A 21,362-nucleotide genomic window follows, 5' to 3' on the forward strand; every position below is an offset into this window, starting at 1 on the left:
TGTAAAAAAATTAATAATAGGAGTGAAAGACGGGAATTGCTATTGTTTTCTGAGTATTTTAAGGAATATTATTGGAGCCACATTACAGGAAATGTTTTTGTACTATCCTAAGCCAAATCATTGTAAGATCATTTTACCCTGCAAAAGGAAACTCAAATATAAAATGGATAATCTAGGGAAGGCCTTGACTTTTCTAACAGATCTTTCCCATTTTACTTTACTTTTTTTTTTAATATTGATATTCCTCAGGATATTCTTGCTAATACATATACTCATTGAGCCACTATCATGGCTTTAATTATAGCTAAATTACTCCCAAATCTACATTTCTAACTAAAGGTACTTGTTCAAGTTCCAGATCAAGTATTTACAACTAGATATCTCAGACCTCTACATGGATATGTGGCAAAAATGCCAAATACTCACATGTTCAAACATTAACATGAACTCATTACTCTCATCACCAATCAGCTATGACTCCTTCAATAAATATCCTCTTTGGTTAACTGTGTTATCAACTACCTAACCACTGACAGTACAAATCTTGGCATTATCCTCAGTTTTACCCAGGATTCTAATCCTTAGAGATTCATGCTTTTACCGTTAATATATTTTTATATTTGAAACCAGTGTCTTGAATAGCACAGAGCTGGGTCTTTCCTTTTTACCTACTTTGATAATCTTTGCCCTTTAATTGGGGTGCTGAGACCATTTATATTTAATGCAATTACTGATAATGGTTAAATACTACATTTATTTGTTCCATCATCATCTTTGTTCCCTTCTTGATAAAGGTGCAAGAGCAAATCAATCGAAAAAGGATAGATTTTACAACAAATATTGCTAGAAAAACTGAATATCCATAAGCCAAAATAAAAAAACCCTGACTTAAATCTCAAAACTTGTACAAACAAAACTAAAAACGGGGCTTCTGGCTAGCTCAGTTGGTGGAGCATGTGACTCTTGATCTCAGGGTTTTAAGTTCAAGTCCGATGTTGGGTATAGAGATCACTTAAAAAATAAAATATTTTAAAAAGATTTTTAAAAATTTAACTAAAATGGATCATGCGCTTAAATATAAAATGTAAAGCTATACAACTTAAAAAAGGCATAGGGGAAAAAAATCTTTGGGATCCTAGACCTGGACCCCACAAGCATGATCCATAAAAGAAAAACTGATAAACTGGATTTCATCACAATTTAACGCTTTGGCTATGAGAAAGACCATTAGAAGAGGTGCAAAAAGAAGCTACAGAGTAAAGAAAAAAAAAAGCAGCTACAGAGTAGGAGAAATTATTTGCAAGCCATATCTCCCATAAAGGACTAGTATCAAACATATAAAGAACTTGTAAAACTCAATGGTAGTAAAACAAACAATCCAATTAGAAAATGGGCAAAGATATGAGGAAACATTTCACCAAAGAGGAAATACAGATCACAAATAAACACAGAAAAAGATATTCAATATCATGAGCCATCATCCTAATGGGAAATGTAAACTATAATCTCAATGAGCTAATCCCTACACTGTCAGGTGGCTATAATAAAAAAATAGTGACAAAATCAAATGATGACAAGGACATAAAGAAACTGGAACCCCCCATATATTGCTGGTGGGAACTCAAAATGGTACAACTACTCTAGAAAATACTAATTAAACAAAACACACAATACCCAAACAATTCTGCAACTGTACTCTTTGGGTATTTATCCCAAAGTAATGAAAACTCAAGTTCATATAAAACCTGTGCACAAAGTTCACAGCAGCTTTACTTGTGATACTTAGAAACTGAAATGAGATATTCTTTTATTTTTCTTCAAGATTTTATTTATTCATTTGAGAGAAGGAGTGAGGGGCTGAATGAGAGAGAAAGCACAAGCTAGGGGAAGAGCAGAGGGAAAGGGAGAAGCAGATTCCCCACTAAACAGGGAGCCCTACTTGGGGATCGATCCCAGGCCCTGGGATCATGACCTGATGACCTGAGCCAAAGGCAAACACTTAACCAACTGAGCCACCCAGGTGACCTGGAATCAGATATTTTATAATACAAGTACAGTTAAAGAAATTGTAGTACATTCATAGTATGAAATACTAGTCAGCAATAAAAAGGTATGAACTAGTGATACATGCAATATCTTAAAAGTATCTCTAGAAAATTAGGCTAAGTGAAAAAAAGATAATCCTAAAAAGATAATCCTATTTGACTCCATTTATGTTATATTTCAAAGTAACAAAATTTTAGAAACAGAAGGCAGATTAATAGTGACCAGGTGTCAAGGACAGGCATGAGAGACTGGAGTGATGTGGGTTTAGTTCCTTGTATGATACAACTGTTCAGTGTCTTAACTGTAGTGGGGGATATATGAACCTACACACATTGTCCCCAGGTCAGGGTGCCAGGTGTCTCTTAGTTGGGGCTGGGAGGATGGAAGGTGGAATCTCTTTACTGGTGTCCTGCTACAGTCCAGCTGCTCTAAAGCAAGGAAGGAAAGTCTTAGCACAGGTGCCTATTGCGGCTGTGTCCTTTCTGCTGATTCTATTTGCTGCTCTAAGACTCCTGGTGGGGAAAGGGAATCTTAGGAGACTTGAGCTTATGGTAACAACAGCACCTGAAGCAAAAGGGTTAATACTATTTCAGACAGTGCTAACAGAGTAATAATAATAATGCAATAAAAGTATAATAATCTATTTTTTAAAATCTCCCTTTTTATTATTAAGATTGAATTCTAAAACAGATTCACTAGAGAACTAAACCTTTAAAGCTTCAATTTATAGTATGACCAAATGCAAAGTATTATTATTAAAAAGATTATTCTTCTAATTGTCAATATTTTAAAAACATATTTTCAGGTCATCTTTAAATAAATACGGAGGTAACAGATAAAAGTTTTAAGATATGCTCCTTCTCAAGAAGAAACTAATTCAAAGGTGATGAATGAAACAAATCTGAATAAACCAAACTATCCACTTCTCTAGTTAAGCTGAAAACTTTCTCAAAGCTATCAGTGTTTTGTAATGCAGAGAATAGCTACTATAAGGAAAAAACTGCATTTTCATTAATAGTAAAACAGTTTTATCAGATAAGAATTAAGCATTGTGTCTCTGACTCATAATTTTAAATGGTTTACTTTACATAAAGTCTGTCTTTGGTAGCATACTTATTTAAGGCTCATTTGGTGGCAGAAATCCTCAGACCAAAAATTTTTGCCAGATTCATCTGCAGCAGATACATTACTTTGAGGAAGCCCCTGAAAAGCCTTCACTGTATTAGAGAGCAAGGAAGCAGAATCTCAACTCTCTCCTCCGGACAGTATATACCTTAGATAAGAATTTTATTGCTTCTGACCAACAACTGTTTTTAAATTTACAAAGCAGTAAATATAAAATGACTTTACATATTTTAAAACATCGAAGTTTTAAAACTTAAGGTTTTCTTATTTGTGAATTAACCTACTAAGTGTACTTTTATATACTTATTCACGAGAGACACAGAGAGAGAGAGAGGCAGAGACACAGGCAGAGGGAGAAGCAGGCTCCCTGCGGGGAGCCCGATGTGGGACTCAATCCCAGGACTCCAGGATCACGCCCCGGGCTGAAGGCAGGCACTAAACCACTGAGCCACCCAGCGTTATAAACAGAAAAGCACACATACATTTTTTTAAAAGATCAAAGTCTAAAAAGTCACATTTCAGATATGTCATAGTGGAAGATACCAAGGCTTTAGTAGTCTACATGCATGTTCATGTCAGAAATTAGTTTATTTTTCATATTGTTTAAAATGGATGGTGGCTAAAGTCATTTTTGAGAACTTTATGGTAAAACATATTTTAAAAGATACAGTAGAAACTATTCTTTTTTTTTAATTTTTTATTTATTTATGATAGTCATGAGAGAGAGAGAGAGAGAGAGAGAGAGAGGCAGAGACACAGGCAGAGGGAGAAGCAGGCTCCATGCACCAGGAGCCCGACGTGGGATTTGATCCTGGGTCTCCAGGATCGCGCCCTGGGCCAAAGGCAGGCGCTAAACCACTGCGCCACCCAGGGATCCCGAAACTATTCTTATCAAGTAGAAAATGTTGTTACCTAATAGGACAGAAGAAGCAAAAGCAGTGTTCCCTTCTACATCTTAAAGATACGGTTCCCTGATTACAGCTATGGAAGTATAACAGCAAAGACTTAAGTTAAACCTACATCTTGGAGCACCTGGCTGGCTCAGTCAGTGGAGCATGCGACTCTTGATCTCAGGGTTAGCAGTTCAAGTCCCACTTCAGGTGTAGAGATTACTTTAAAAATAAAATCTTTAAAAAAGCCAAATAAACCTAGAGCCTAAGGTTCACTGATGGAATGGATGAAGAGAATGGGCTGTATGCAGAATATTATTCAGATATAAAAAAAGAAGAAAATCTTGCCATTTGGAACAGTATGGATAGACCTTAGGGCATTATGCTATGTGAAGTAAGTCAGAGAAAATGAATACAGTACAATCTCACTCACATGTGGAATTTAAAAGAATCTAAACACTGAGCTCATAGATACAAAGAACAGACATGAATGCCAGAGAGGCGGGGCGCTGGGAAAAATGGGTAAAGGGGCCAAGGTATAAAATTCTATTATAAAATAAATAAATCATGGGCAAGTAATGTACATGGTGGCTACAGTTAATCATATTGTATTGTATATTTGAAAGTTGCTAAGATAGTAAATCTTAAAACTTCTCATCACAAGAAAAATTTTGTAATTATGTACGGTGATGAATGTTAACTATACTTCTATGGTAATCATTTCACAATATATACAAATATTGAATCATTATGTTGTCCACCTAAAACTAATATAATGTTATATGTCAATTATATCTACTCCCTTTATCCCGTTATGGAATTTCAAATTCTTTCCACAAGCTTCACTGCTAATTCTTTTGGTTCTTCATCTCCACAAAGAACTTAAAGATAGAAGCTAGACACAAAAGGTCACATATTGTGACCCTGTAATGATTTGCAATGATTCCCATACAAGAGACAGATATAAAATCTACACAACATGGGTGCATTTCAAAAACATGCTCCATGAAAGAAAAAAGACACAAAAGCGCCCATGTGGTGGAATGGAGTGGAAAGAGGTACTCAGCAAACCTGCTGGGATGAGGACGTTTCATGTCGTACTCAGGATGGCAGTAACCTGGATGTATAAATTCATCCAAAGACACTGAACTGTAATATTTTTTTAAATATTTTTTTATTTATCCATTAATGAGAGAGAGAGAGAAAGAGAGAGAGAGAGAGAGAGAGTGAGAGAGAGAGAGAGGCAGGGACACAGGCAGAGGGAGAAGCAGGCTCCACACCAGGAGCCTGATGTGCGACTCGATCCCGGGTCTCCAGGATCACGCCCTGGGCCAAAGGCAGCACTAAACCGCTGAGCCACCAGGGCTGCCCTGAACTGTAATATTATATCACCTACACCACACACACACTAAAACAATCGTGTGACAGGATGGAGGTGTCAGCTAATGCCATGGCAGTAATCATTTCATAATATATAGATGTATCAAATCAATACACTGCATACCTTACACTTGCACAATGTTGTGTGACAACTATAATCTCATTAAAGGTGGAGAAAAAAAATTTTAAATTATATCTGAGTAAAAATATACATATAATGGGAAAAAAAGAGAATGAAATCTTGCCACTTGCAATGACATAGATGGAGCTAGAGAGTATTACGCTAAAGTGAAATAAGTCAGAGAAAGACAAATCCATCTGATTTCATTCATATGAGGAATTTAAGAGAAAAAAAAGGAGCATAAGAGAAAATAGAGTGAGAGAGACAAGCCAAGAAACAGACTCTTATGACAGACATGACAGTTACAAGAGGGGAGGTGGGTGAGGGGTGAGTTAGATAGGTAATGTTAAGGAGGACACATGTAATAAGCACTAAGTAATGTATGGAAGTGTTGAATCACTATGCCGTACACCTGAAAGTAATATCACACTGTATGTTAACTAACGAATTTAAATAAAACAGTATTTTTTTAAAACCTAGAAAATGATGGGCAGCTGATTTATTATGGTAGTAGAGTTATGATACCTTTTTTCCTAATTTTTTTTCTACTTCTCTTATTATTATTAAGAACCTTAATAATATCTCTCCTACATTATAAACAATAAACTTTTTCTTAGGAAAAATTATTGAAAAACCAACCTCATGGAATGATGTCATATGTGCCCAGAAAGTGGTGGAGTTATGTCAGAGAAAAGTGAAATTACAGTTCCAAAAATGAAAAGGGCTAGGTAATAGTACTGTCAGAACACAAGAAAAAGGAAAGAGTTGGCTGCTTGAAGGACTGACACAGTGACAAGTATTTAAGGGTAGATCCAAAATTAGGATACCATGCGATGATGGAGAAAAGACAATTGTAACATATAAGTACCTTTAAAATCCCAGATGCTCATTCAAGCACATGTAGGACAGACAAGGAAGTCAACTGATGTAGGCTGTCAGATGTCACTGCTACTGGGGAAACTGAGCCCAGGAAAAAAATTCAGTCCCGAGTAAATAGGTAAATAGGGTGCTAGCCAAAGCGTCAAAGAGTAAAAGACGAACGTGATAACTGCACAGGGAGGCAGAAGTTAGGATGGGATTTGACTTGAAATGGAATTATTGACCTGGGGCTCCTTTTAATGAAAGACAGGTATTTTTCTAGAAGTATTTAGTTTCAAAAACACTGTTGAGTAGCCAAAACCAAACCAACACAAAAAAAATTCCAGTTTATAAGGTGTCATGCAAAACAAAAATTGTAAATAGACACAGGGAATTTTATCAAATTGAAATGCTGTTTGGAAATTACCAATTGCCATGAAAATTTTGGGTACATGAATCTGATGAGTAAAGTTATGGAAGATGAGGTTGGAAACACAAATCGGGGGAGGGTGTTTTTAAAGATTTTCAGTTAAAGGTTAGTCCCTGGGACATACATGATTGATTCCTTCACTTCTGTTCAGATGTTCCCATATCAGCAAGCCCTACCTAGAACACTTTCCCTCTCCTCCTAAAAGTATTTGTCATCAGAGACCTTACCACCATATGACCGATTATGTAACTACTTATTGATTGCCCGTCTTCCCCAAATAAAATATAAGTTCAGGAATTTTTTTCCCTGCTATACATCCCCAGCAACTGGAAGAGGCCCTGGCACACAGCTGGCGCTCAGGAAATATTTTCTATTGAATAAACAAATATCAGCAGATCCAAGATCAAAGATAACATAAGAAGGAAAAAATTTTAAATGTGTCTATCCTATTTCCCTATCTATAGGGAAATAACCAGGCCAATAACCCAACAACTGTTTTTGGTCTGGCTGAAGTGATCTACTTTCAACTAAAAACAACAACAAAAAGCTGGGCTTTAAAAGGGGCCCTTTCTACATCAGTTCTTCCGGTCTTTTGTTTCTAATGTTTCTGAGGCAGCACTGGTGACATCTGGTATTGATAGGAAACCCTCAAGTTTTCCAAGAATGTGAAATCAGTTGATTAAAATAATCACACCAGCAAACCAATAAAAGAAGTGATCATGGAAATTTTGCTCTGGGAATGGGTTACCAGTGGTTTAGAATCTTGCTGATTAATTCTTCTATATACCTTGAGTAACAGTATCTGTTAAAAGAGCCTGTCTCTTTGAGTTCTAGTTAAGAGCAAAACATCTGCATGAAGGCTTAAATAAGTTTTTGCCATTAAGTGTATTTGCAGTAGTGTTCACAGAACTAATCTTAAAAAATTGTCATTTGTAAAGGAAAAAGAAAGAAGGAATCTAACTTATGTATACTCATTTTTATTTTGAAGGCCAAAACTTTAAAAAATTAAAGATATTAATTTGGGTATCAAAAACTGCAAATCACTTTTAAGTTAAGTGAAAAAATATTTGTTTTTAGATCCTTTTCACATCTTTAAAAATGATTGATTTTCATTAGTTTTATTCCTTTTTTTTTATCATTAAGTAAACTCTATGCCCAACATGGAGTGTGAACTCACCACCCTAAGACAGAGTCAGAGAATGCTCTACAGAATGACCCAGATGCATTAGCTTTATTCTTATATGAAGTGCAATATGATAAACTGATATCTTCTTTCTACTCCACGTATTCTAGCAACAAAATTAAATTATTAGGTCAAATGTATCTTTTTCTTTAAAACTGTAGACTTCATATAAAACTTAGTCTTTACTACTCTGCTATTTTTAAGTACACTCAATTTTCCCCCGAAATTTTAAGTAGTAGTTTTTTTAAATGGAGTCATTTTTTACATTTAAATTCTTGATCTAGTTGGCATTTATTTTGGTATAAAAAGTAAAGGTCCAGGGGAGCCTGGGTGACTCAGCTGATTAAGCATCTGACTTCAAGCTCAGGTCATGACCTCAGGGTCCTGGGACAGAGTGGAGCACCCTGATGAGTGAGGAGTCTGCTGCTTCTGCTCTCTCTGCCTCTCTCCCTACTTGTGCTCTCTCTCAAATAAATAAAACCAAAAAAAAAAAAAAAAGTTCAAGTCCACTTCTTTCTCTTTAAAAAAAAAAAAGACCCATTAAGCATTTGCTGAACCACCCATATTTTTCTCTACTGATTTGAACAGCTAATATTGTATTTCCCCAGGTTCATAGTCTATTTATGGGCTCAAATCCACTCATAACTAAAGAAATACAAATTAAATGAAATATAACTTTTCGCCTATTAATTTGGGAAAGGTTTTAAAGGCTCATAATAAACTGGTTTAGAGGAGGGAATGAGAAAATAGGTATTACTGATAGGGATATGAATGGGAAAGAAAGACAAAATTTTTGGAAGTAAAATCACTAGGTTACACTATACATGTATATTACACTATATGTAATACAGAGTATATACACACCACATATATATAATATATAATATTACAGCATAATATACACACACCATTTTGTTCAGGACATTCACTGAAAATCTACTGGGACTTTTAGTGGAATAGTAATAAACTTACAGATTTGTCCCAGTAAAACTGCATGTCAGATATTCAGGTATTCTTCTATAGCTTTCATTAAAGCTTTGGGTCTTTTGTTTTCATCTAGATCCTATTCTTTCCATATTACATTTATTCTTAAGTTTTTCATACTATTTTCTGTTCTAAGTGGAATCTTTTTTCCACTATGTTTTCCAGTTGATTACTGATGATGCAGAAATTGTCTTATTTAAGGAGAGATACCAGTTAATCAAAACAACAAAAAACAAGGAATCATTTTTAAATGATATGTAATTTAAAATATTTTACTTGAATTTTCAAAAATATAGAATGTATATTCATGTAAAAATTCTCTTTAGGTAGGGTCAAGGTTCTTTTTTTTTTTTTTTAAGGTTCTTTTTTAAGTAGAGTGCCAAGTTGTTTTTCTCCTATGAACCACATCAACAACGTGTGTCTATGATTTTCACTATGTATAGAGTAAGAACATAAAGTCTCTTGCAAAGCAATCTGAGAATTAGAGAATCAATCTTTCTAGTTTCTTATGGCATCCCCTATGAACCTTTACATATATACACGTGTGACTCAATGATGTATTTTCAGCAACTTGCCTCAGAGTCACTCCAAAGCACCAAACTTGGTTTCCCTAAAGCACAATTTCATTATTGGGAATAAAAGAACTCAGATGTATCAAAGAGCAGCTTTCTGGCCACAAGCAGTTAGTTTTTCAGGAGCATCCTAAAAGAGCAATCTTTCCCTATCGCCACACTCCAGTAATGGATAAAGTCAACAAATGCTTATTGAAATAAACTGAAGAGTACCTGGATTTCTGATAATAAACACTGCTGGAAAATGTTAAATTTACTATTCATAGGAAACCCTTCTTCTAATTATTTGAAAGAAATAAATATTTCCTATTTATATAAAATTTGGTACATACCTTTATCCAATTCCAACCTGTTTTTAAAAAAATCAATATAAAGCTAAAAGTGAAAGATGGTTGCACTATGATCTTAATATACTCTAAAAGGTTAAGCTAAATTTGTCATAATTTTAGACTATACTGTTTCCCAAAAAAGTCTACATAGCTTACACATATAAAAACAAAGTTCGGGCAGCCCGGGTGGCTCAACGGTTTAGCGCCACCTTCAGCCCAGGGCATGACCCCAGAGACCCGGGATTGAGTCCTACGTCGGGCTCCCTGCATGGGGCCTGCTTCTTCCTCTGCCTGTGTCTCTGCCTCTCTCTCTCTCTGTGTGTCTCTTATGAATAAATAAATAAAAATCTTTAAAAAAAAAAAAAGTTCTTCTCTGTTTAACATTCACCTCAACTATGAACCAAGGTTCCTATTTTGTGTAAGAAAAAATAAGGTTGGAATCCATCTGTTACAGCAGGAAAACATGACTAAACATCAAGGAACTAGACTACTAGTTCCAGTTCCTCATACACTCACTGAATTACATTCTGTAACTTAACAAAATACAAGGAACTGGGTTGGGTACTTATTGGTGAGGACCTGGTTTCTTGTTATGGTTCATCATTTTCCGTCATTTAATCACTTATATAAATTCTAGACAAACTACAACTTCACTGAATTTCAGTGTCTTGGAGACAGTAATATATGTTCTTTGTATCATTCAAAATTAGTATGAAGATTAAATTAGAAATGTAAGGTCTGAAAAAGATTCTAAAGATCTACTTCAATATTCTGCTTTTACAAATATATAATAGAGAAGTTAAATTATTTGCTTAATGTCACATTATTTTTTAGTATCTGGGATTACAAATCTAGGTCTCTTAACACCTACATTGGTTTTTTTACACTATATCTTCCTGCTTCTAAAGTAGTAAAAGACTTTTTGAAAACCACAACCAACCTATAACCTTCCTTGACTGGATTTTATGACCAAATTAAGCCCTTATGCCCCAAAGCATATAGTGCATGTGATGAATTAACTTCTTTTCTAGAAATTTAGAGTGGAACTAATTATGTAGCATTCTTGAGAAAACTGAGAAAATTGTCTTTCAAATCATTTTATGTGTTTTTGGTTGCAAAAGACAACATGATTATACTAATGGTACTATACTAAGACATTATTAACTGGCATGGCTCCAGCCTTCAAGACTTAAAATATGAAACTCTTATTCAACTTTAAAAGCTTGCCTTCTTTAAACATTACCTTCTCTGAAAGCCCTTTAACTGACTTTGTTGACTTTCATCTCCATTCTGTATAATCATCTATTGTTACATTCTGTATTGCAATTATTTGTCATTTAATCTTAACCGAATTGCATGAATATGACTTAAAAGGAAGACAGACTAAGTACTACGGAGGTATAGAAAAAAACTGATGAAATTGAGAGGTCTCCATAAAAAATGTGATAAATTTTAAAAGGCAAAGATGAAGGAGTAGGGAGTAGGCAGGGATAGGAAAAAAGGAAGAAAGGACAACTTATGTGTTGGCAGTGATAAATATATTTACTCAAGTTTTAAGTCTTAAACCACAACATTCCTAGTCCTCTTAATTTCCTTTACCCTCTTTGCTTAAACCTGCTTCAACCACCATTCCCTTTTACTTTGCTATAAATAATCATTCATCACCCTTTAAATCTTTCTTCTTCCACCCAACACTACAAGCTGGTTCAACCCTTTCAACTTGGGTAGGTGACTCATACTCTAGTAAAGAGTAACAAAAAGTGCCAAGTGTTTGCAATACTGATGGAAAGGTAAACCACTTTCAAATTATATCAACAAAAGTTAAATATGAAACTTATTTAATCAAAAATCTTTTTATATAAAATATAGTCTGGGGACACCTGGGTGGCACAGCGGCTGGGCATCTGCCTCTGGCTTGGGGCATGATCCTGGAATCCCAGGATTGAGTCCCACATTGGGGTCCCTGAATGGAGCCTACTTCTCCCTCTGCCTGTGTCTCTGCCTCTCTCTCTCTTCTCTCATGAATAAATAAATTAAATAAAAATAAAATTCATTTAAAAAATGTAGTCTATTGGCATAAATTACAAATGATCATTTCTCAAATTGAAAGTTTTGTTCATGTCTGAATTTAAATAAAAAATGTATCCTAATAGGCTTCAGAAGAATCTTTAGAAGATTCTAAAATGAAAAAACTGACTTTTTTAGTAAGTATAAATTTGAGATGGAAGAGAACATTCAAGAGTCACATCTCATTACAACAAATATTTGCTGCATTCAAAACAAGCTGAGTATTTTTCTTAACATTTAAAATTTTACTGTTCCACACTTTATTTTTTTTCCATACTTTTTCAAAAATTTAAACAACTTTATTTCAGTTTAAGTTTCACACTTTCCCACTCAATTGTTTTACAAATCTCATATTCCTGATGTTACTTTAGGTACAACTCCAATTATGGCCATCAAAATCTTTAATGAGAAATTACTTCAGAGTTTTAATTTTATAGTATAAACAAGGCATCCTATTTGTGCTTTGGAAAAAAAATCTTTTACTTATTTATTTTAAAATATTTATTTATTTTAGAGAGAGAGTGAGCAAGTGCAGAGACAGAGGGAGAGAGAGAGAATCTCAAGCCGACTACCCACTGAAAGTGGAGCCTGAGGCAGAGCCCAATCTCAGGACTCTGAGATCATGACCTGAGCTGAAATCAAGCGTCGGAGGCTCTAGTGACTAAGCCACTACACGCCCCAGAAAAATCTTTTGAAGAAGAATGCTACAGAAATACAAAGTATGTCTGTCTCTCATGAATAAATAAAATCTTAAAAAAAAAAAACATGAAGTAAAGTCTTTTTTCAATGTTAGATCTTTATAGTATAACAAACTGTTAATAAAATTCTCCTTATGAGACTCTTGGCTTAAGCCAAGACTATTTCTTGTATATATTTCTTATATAATCTGTTTTCAAAATTAGGAATCCTTAAACATAAAAAATGAAAAGTGATTTCTACTTTGTTATACCTGAGAACGAAAGAAAAAAAATCTAGCAGCTTAAACTAGATTCAAAATATTAAAATATTAAAAGAATCAAAGTATTAAAAGAATCAGAATCAGATATCGAAGCTGGAAGGGACCTCTTAGCAGTCCAACCCCTCAATGAGAACCAAGGAGCCAGAATTTTAGGAAGGTCAAATGACTGCATAACATGCTTCTCTTAATTCTTTGCCTGTGCTCTTTACACAACACTTCCACGCTTCCTTGTATCAAAATGAAAACTACAGACTTACATTTTATTGCCTACATACACAATTGTGTACATCATTCATAAGGAACCTGCACTAGCAACTAATAGTCTTTTTCCGTCTAGTCTATCCACAGAGAAAAACTTTCAAAGTATTTTAGAGATTTCCAGATATTTCAGAGAAGTAGACTACAAGACTTGCTAATCCCTCACTTCTTCAGATCCATGGTCTCTTACCCGTTTTTAGTCACAGAATCTCATCAAAACCATGGACCCTGTCCTCAGAGGAATGAATAAAACAGGAGCTTCAGAGATGTCAAGGTCTTCAGGCAGAGATCCTTTGCACAGACTATCAAACTTGCCTCAACAATAACAAAATCGCCACATTTATTTGGACTATATTAATAATCTACCAATCTACGTTTCTCAGGACCATCATCTGACCTTGGGTACTCAACTGACGGCCACCGAGAAGTGGCATATGTTCCGCCACTAGAAAACAACTTCCTGTGGTCACTTAATGGTTCAAGTGTAAAGATTCACAATGTATTGCTGAGATAAAGAAAAGTTTCTCCCTTGATACTCTGGAATGTTTTCTTTCATTAAATGAAAGCAACAACCCATCAGGTTTTCCTTTTCTGCCTTGTATCAAATGCAGCAGCTTCCCTTAGTCCGGATTTTTCTAACATCATTATTTCACATATTGCTCCCCTTCCCACCCTTCTCTCTTCCCTCTAGCACTTGGCTTTTATTCTTTTACTAATGTGTTATGAATTTGTGTTTTAAGATTTCTTTTGCCTTTTGCAAACTTTTACTGTGTTCAAAATGAATAATTTTTAGAATAATGAAAATGATTAATGTATAGAATTTCTCTCACATTTCTTACATTTAAACTTTTTAACTGTTCTATACTTTTTAAACTTCTAAATTTAGGTATCATTTACATAAAATAAAATGCTAATATCTTAAATGCTTAACTCCATCAGTTATGACAATTTTTTTTAAAACATTTCATCTATTCATTTGAGAGAGAGAGCACAAACGAGCAGAAGTGGGTGATGGAGGGAGGGGCAGAGGGAGAGGGAGAAGCAGATTCCCCACTGAGCAGGAAGTCCAACATGGGGCTGGATCCCAGAACCCTGGGATCATGACATGAGCTGAAGACAAACGCTTAACCGACTAAGCCACCCAGGTGCCCCAGTTACGACAGTTTTAAAATTATTGTCTGCTTTATATTCTTTTTGGAAGCATGAAGGCTATAAATGAACAAAATAGTTGATTCATTCTTGAGTCGATCTGTGACAGGTTGGCAGGGGTAAAATGGAAAAGGGTGGGATTAGAAATAAGAAGACAAGATAAGGCATTATAACAATCATACAGGTAAGAGTGACAGGGTTAGTCCAGAAAGGTAGCAGTGAGAATTAAAAGGGGGCAAGATAAAAATGATATTGCTATCAAGGCTGGAAAATACTATGAAAATGAAGAGAAAATGAAGACTGAGGAGCACACTTTATACATTAAGGATTTATTTATTCATTCAACAAACTACTATTTTGAATCAGGCATAAAAAAGTCAGATTTCTTGCCTCAATATCATAGCTGCAGCTATGTAGAAATTTAGTCAAGAACTCAGAATCCTTAACCTTCTAATAGTTAACAGAATATTCTCAATATGATAAAAAATGAATTACATAACTAAATACTATTATTGTAGTGAATAAAGGATCCAGTTTACAGGCTGGCTGGCTATTTACCTGGTTTCTTGATAAAATTAAAATTTGAAAAGTGACGACTTGCATAATGAGATTTACTAAATTTCAAATCGGTGGTACATGTTATTTCACACACACACCCTCTCCCCGGAAAACCCCATTCAAGAAAAAAGTTGATTCACAAACTTAACTTTCAGATCGCGTATTAGAGTAATAGTTTGGTCTGAGGCTATCAAATACAAAGCACCTATTAAATATACTCTAATCCCTATACTTATTTAACTCTCTTTGTAAACAGTTACTATATATTTCTCAAATCTTAACCTAGGAATTTTCAAGGTATCTAATTTCACTTTGGTTTCTTCATTACAAGTCAAATTAAATACCTTGAAAAATCTAGCATTAAACGATCTTCTTTGAAGCAGATGGCCCCTCTACTATTGTTCTTTCCCTCAGCAGAAACCCCTTTCAACAAAAGTAGTTTAATGTTATGATTCATTCATTAGCAAACATGAGAGTATCTACTAAGGGTCAAACACTGTGTAAGAATTAGAAATATAAACACATACTAATTAATATACTACTACTAACAAAAAGCTTAATTCAACAGTGATCTATAAGCACCAATAACTCAAACATGAAAATCTAGAAATGAACAGTTAAGTGAATGAATAACAACATCAATATGCCGAAGAATAGTCCGACGTAGGATATGCTCTTAACACTTGGTTTGAGACAATGCCATATTCAAAATGAAAGCAGAAGTAAACAAGGTCAGGACATATGACTGCTTATTTTATTATTTAATGATGACTAAACAGACTGATGTAATAGATTACTAAGAAACTATACTAAAAATTTTTTCTCCAATAAGAATACAAGCTTATTAACTACTCCTTATTTCATTACTCTTCACCTGCCTTCTAATACAAACACACATTCTACCTCTTTTCCATACCAGTGCAATACACAAAGAATTCAGCCCTTTAATGTTTAAGTTTATTGATTATAAATAATACTCATTTTTGGTGTCATTTGATTATAAATTTCTCAGTCAAAACAATAAAAAAAGAATACAATTCAGGCATTCATCAATGAATAACAAAAGTTGTTAAACTTAATTCTATAATTAAAAAGGTATAAAATCAGCATAAAACATATTACTCTTAAGTTAGTTATGTAGGAAGGAAAAACAAATCACTCTTAAATGCTCTAAACTTTCCTAATTGATACTTCAAAAGACAGAGTTTTGGCCCAAACTGAAGCAAACTAGCAACCGTAAACCATAACTGGGTCTAGCCTTTTCTGAAAAATGGTAATTCAGAACAAGAAAAACATGTATGTGTCCAGAGGTTGTGGTATCTTCAATCTCAAGAAAGTAACACCCATATTCAATTACCCCCATCCTGCACATATTTTATTCTCCCAAGTTCTTTGGACTTAAAAAAAAAAAAAAAAAAGAGTATCCCTTAAATATAAATATATTGCGAAATTACTCATAGAAGACAAAATGTGAACCATATATAGTTAATATTATATTAAGATGGGTAAGAGGCAGGCTGGGGGTAATGAACATAAAATTATGAAGTTAAAATTTAGCCAAGTAGTATAACTTTGATTCTCCAAAACGGATTTTAATCAATTTAGGGGGAAAGAAACATTTGTTTAAAAAGATGCAATTTAGTTCTGTGTGTAAATAATTAATAGCACACCAAACGTGAACATTATTGAATTTCTATGGTGAAAGTGAGTAATTTAAAAATTGGAAGTGCTCTAAAATATTAACTCAATTTTATAGGAAACAGGAAAGAATGTTAGAAAATTGCTTATCAAAAACTGAAGGGATGCAGGATTGGAGCCATTCACAATCATACCAATTAAATCTTGAGGAGCAATTATGGCAAACAGAAGCCAAAGATGCAAAATTACCACTGGTCAGTCAAGTCTATTTTACGCCTAAAGCTTCTTCTTTTCATAAGTCATTAAACAGTTTTTTTTAAAAAAATGCTATATAAAGATTCCACAATTTCCATTTATAAATACACTCTCAGCTACATTTTATTTCTTAAAAAGTCATATTCCAAACACAAAAGCAATCAAGTAAGAGAAAAACAGGCTTAATACTGATTTCTTACTGCCAAATAGAAAGAAATAAAAGAAAGGAAAGGTGGTCAACATCCCAGAAGGCATTTCTGCATAAAAAGAGTTAAAGGACAGAGGCTCAGCTGAATAGCCAGTGACCATTTGCAAGCCTCCTAGGTATATTCCCAGCAGACACATTATCAGATTAAAGGCACAGTAAACAAACGGGGCTGAAACCTTTCTTTGTCCAAGCCCAGCCTCTTCTTCCTGTGATGTCATACTACAAATCTAGCAAGCCTTTCTTTTCTACTTCAGAGAAAGCCCATCTCACAATACATCTGGCAACGGAGGAAAAGGCTTCAAGCCAGCAAGAGCTAACACGCCTAGGAATTTATTTCAGAAACTTTGAAAGACTCTTCTGCTTACCACCATCTGGAATCCACTGCAGGAATACCAAAAAGAAAAACTCCATTTAAAAGAAGAAGTAAGTGAGACCAAACTGGGAATGTTTAAGTCTCTGAAACTGCACTGAAAGCAAAAAAAAAAAAAAAAAAGGATTGCTACCTTTGGCTTAAATAATCTGGAGCGTAAAGAGACTTTTTATTCCCAACTCAGAACCCAGCTTTTCTTTACATTTATAATCCAACAGGTTGGCTTCACGGACTATATTTTTCAAAAGTTGTTCGACGGTTACCTAGACCCTGGATTCACGGATATTCTGGAGATTAGAAGAAAAGATTTGCCTGTCGAAGGACCAAGTGGAAACTCTGCCAACAACGAATTTCATGTTTCTTACCAAGATCTCAAAGAAAAAGGAAGTATTTCTAAAATCGCCCAAAGATACAAAGAACCTGCAAATACTCCGGAGGTTATAAAGCCGGCACAATCGGAATACCAAAGGCTGCAGCTGCCCCAAGGACTCCGGTACAGTAGAGCGGCCGTGCCTGTATGATGGTAAGCAGTAACGGCTCCAGCTGCTCCTATGACGACTCCTTTAAGTACACTTTGTACGGGTGCATGTTTAGTATGGTGTTTGTGCTTGGGTTAATATCCAACTGTGTTGCCATATACATTTTCATCTGCACCCTCAAAGTGCGAAACGAAACCACAACGTACATGATTAACTTGGCAATGTCAGACTTGCTTTTTGTTTTTACTTTACCCTTCAGGATTTTTTACTTTGCAACACAGAATTGGCCATTCGGAGATCCACTTTGTAAAATCTCAGTGATGCTCTTTTATACCAACATGTACGGAAGCATTCTGTTCTTAACCTGTATAAGTGTGGATAGGTTTCTGGCAATTGTCCACCCGTTTAAGTCAAAGACTCTGAGAACAAAACGAAATGCAAAACTCGTATGCATTGCTGTGTGGCTAACTGTGATAGGAGGAAGTGCGCCCGCAGTTTTTTTTCAGTCCACCCACATTCAGGAGAACAATTCCACAGCAGCCTGCTTTGAAAAATTTCCAGAAGCCACATGGAAAACATATCTCTCAAGGATTGTAATTTTCATTGAAATAGTGGGATTTTTTATTCCTCTAATTTTAAACGTAACTTGTTCGAGTATGGTGCTAAGAACTTTAAATAAACCTGTTACATTAAGTAGAAGCAAAATAAACAAAACTAAAGTTTTAAAAATGATTTTTGTACATTTGGCCATATTCTGCTTCTGTTTTGTGCCTTACAATATCAATCTTATTTTATATTCTCTGATGAGAACACAAACACTTGTTAATTGCTCAGCAGTGGCAGCAGTAAGGACAATGTACCCAATCACTCTTTGCATTGCTGTTTCAAACTGTTGCTTTGACCCTATAATTTACTACTTCACGTCGGACACAATTCAGAATTCAATAAAGATGAAAAACTGGTCTGCTAAAAGAAGTGACTTCAGATTCTCTGAAGTTCAGAGTACAGAGAACTTCATTCAACATAGTCTGCAGACCTTAAAATGTAAGATATCTGACAATGAATCTACAATATAAGCTGCCTGAAATAAAACCACTGGGACTTCACTGGGAACCTCTAAGTTCCTTCAACTGTGAACAGTTTTTTCTTGGACAACTATTTCTCCACCTCTGAAAGAAACACGTGGACATTTTAAAGTTATAGTATAAAAAATTGTATTTGATGTGTTAGGCATTAAAATGTATTCTATGCTTGTATACATACCATTTTATTTTTCTGAGCCATTTTGACTTGTACCTTCCTCTTCATAAAAAATCCCTAAAAGACTTGTTCAAAGCTTTAAACTATGATTTAAATCATGTTGCGACCATGTGTACTGTTTTTTAATTTCTTAGCAATTTTAAACTAAATGATTTATAACACTTTAAGTATTTAATATTTTTATTCAACATATATCTAATTTCTATTTCAACCTGAATTGAAACTGCTAATCATGTTTCTTGAGCTATAACGTAAATGAGGAAGGAGAATAATTTTAAATAACAAGTGTTTTGGAGTGTTTTTTGAAAAAACATCTAAAAATGTCTTCTGTAAATAACACAGTAACAGTATTTGGGGATCTCGAGCAGTTACACTTACAGATAATATTTAGGCTTTTGTCTTTGTAAGCAATTCTTAAGAATCATATGCTATATACCTATGTATACTTTAAAATTATTATTTTGATACATTTTCTGCATATAACAGCACTCAACTTCAAAATAATCTATGCCACCAAAATTGAGAGGGAAGAAACTAACAAAATGCTGTTTTGCTAGGTACATTAAAAAAAAAAAAATACTACTTGGACATACATTTTTTTTTATTTTTTTTTTTTAATTTTTATTTATTTATGATAGTCACAGAGAGAGAGAGAGGCAGAGACACAGGCAGAGGGAGAAGCAGGCTCCATGCACCGGGAGCCCGATGTGGGATTCGATCCTGGGTCTCCAGGATCGCGCCCTGGGCCAAAGGCAGGCGCCAAACCACTGCGCCACCCAGGGATCCCTTGGACATACATTTTAAAGATAGATTTTGTCACAATAAGTAACTTGTATATGTATTTTAAATCAGAAATACCACATATAGTGAAATACAAGACTTGGCGCTTAGAAAGTGATCAATAAATATATTACTTCCCTTCTCTCTTTTGACCATTTAAAGTCAAATACTGAACAGCAGAAAATATTATTTTCCAGGAGGCAAAATGTTAATGTCTGTCAAAATAATTTATGAAGTAAAAATATAGTTCCTTATGTAAAAAGCAGCAAAATTACAGGGCCAAAAAAGCTCAGAACAACTACATTCTCATTTTCTTAAACACAGAAAAGGTATTGATTTAAGCTATAATTTAGTAGAAATTAAGTACCAACTACACTAAAACTTTTCATTTTCCAGCATATATATACTTTCAAGTTCAAGCAGTTCTCCAAAGTTAACTGAAAAAGAATGCTTTTTGAGAAAAATGACATAGGATTAAATTTAGCATTCAATATATTTGATTATTACAATCTAATTTTTCAAGTCCTGAGCACAACTTTTGGCATATACTCTTATGATTTAAATTTGATTTTTGCTGTTCTCTGGGTCTGGGCTATACTGATTTCAGACAAATCACAGTCATTTACTACATAAGCAATCCATTTCCAATAAAAATAACTAGGGGGTTTTCTTTAAGTAGCTATGGTATCCTTTAGATAAACCAAAAGCAAAATAAATATCCTTAATGTCTTCAACTTCAACTGGCCCCTTCAGTATACCTTTATTTGATACTACTCTCTAGAAAATAAATATACCTAGCAGTCTTGAAAAGCAACTAACAATGCTGTGGAAAAAAAGGGGCTGGGAGTTTATAACAGATTTCTCAGAACTTTCCTTGGCTTAAAGATCTGTGAGCAAGATCTTAAAGCGTGGCTATTACTTTAAAATACAAGCAAAACAGTCATTAGATATTTGTTATTACTGGAGACATTTTTGTTGCCCTCTCGTCAACAGAAAGATGAATCAAAAGTTTTGTAAGATTTTTCACAATGTGATACCTAACAAATACTACTTTTCTAGAGCTTCAAATCCTGGGTAAAGCATAACTACATGGACAGAAAGTGTACTAAAGTTATTTTCCTTTGTTAGCATTGTACGTTATAGTAAATTACATACTTTAGAGTTTTCTTTCTTCTTTCCCCAGAAGACCTGTATGACTAGACTTAAGAATTTTACTTTTTATTACTTTAAAGTGACAGTACCAACCCCTGCCTCCCAAAAATCCATGCCAACTGTTTTTAACATCTTTGTAAAAGAGTAGATGGTTTATTCTGTTCCACATTAATGCCCTTCAAAGGAACAGAAGATGAGAACATTTTTTTAGGTGTGGAAAACAGCTCCCCAGGATCTTAATGATTGGTTCTAAACTCAGAAATGACATTTTCTGAGAAAAAAAAAAACAACTAAATGACTAATTTACCAAAA

General features: G+C 34.4%; 2 protein-coding genes across 3 annotated transcripts in view; one reads left to right on the plus strand and one right to left on the minus strand.

Moving 5' to 3' along the window:
• Positions 1-21,362, minus strand: part of RB1 (RB transcriptional corepressor 1) — a 140,246-nt gene that overhangs the window by 31,069 nt on the left and 87,815 nt on the right. The gene's annotated exons all lie outside the window — the stretch shown is intronic.
• Positions 17,268-19,224, plus strand: LPAR6 (lysophosphatidic acid receptor 6). Its single transcript, XM_055335861.1, has 2 exons — positions 17,268-17,432; positions 17,598-19,224. The coding sequence occupies exon 2, from the start codon at positions 17,897-17,899 to the stop codon at positions 18,932-18,934; it is 1,038 nt and encodes a 345-aa protein (XP_055191836.1). The 5' UTR covers positions 17,268-17,432; positions 17,598-17,896; the 3' UTR covers positions 18,935-19,224.

This window comes from Nyctereutes procyonoides, unplaced genomic scaffold (assembly GCF_905146905.1).
Source record: "Nyctereutes procyonoides isolate TBG_1078 unplaced genomic scaffold, NYPRO_anot_genome, whole genome shotgun sequence".
Classification (NCBI taxonomy): domain Eukaryota; kingdom Metazoa; phylum Chordata; class Mammalia; order Carnivora; family Canidae; genus Nyctereutes; species Nyctereutes procyonoides.

Bases quoted from the DNA above. Each gene is read 5' to 3' on its own strand.
- LPAR6 (XM_055335861.1), top strand. From the start codon at position 17,897: ATGATGGTAAGCAGTAACGGCTCCAGCTGCTCCTATGACGACTCCTTT.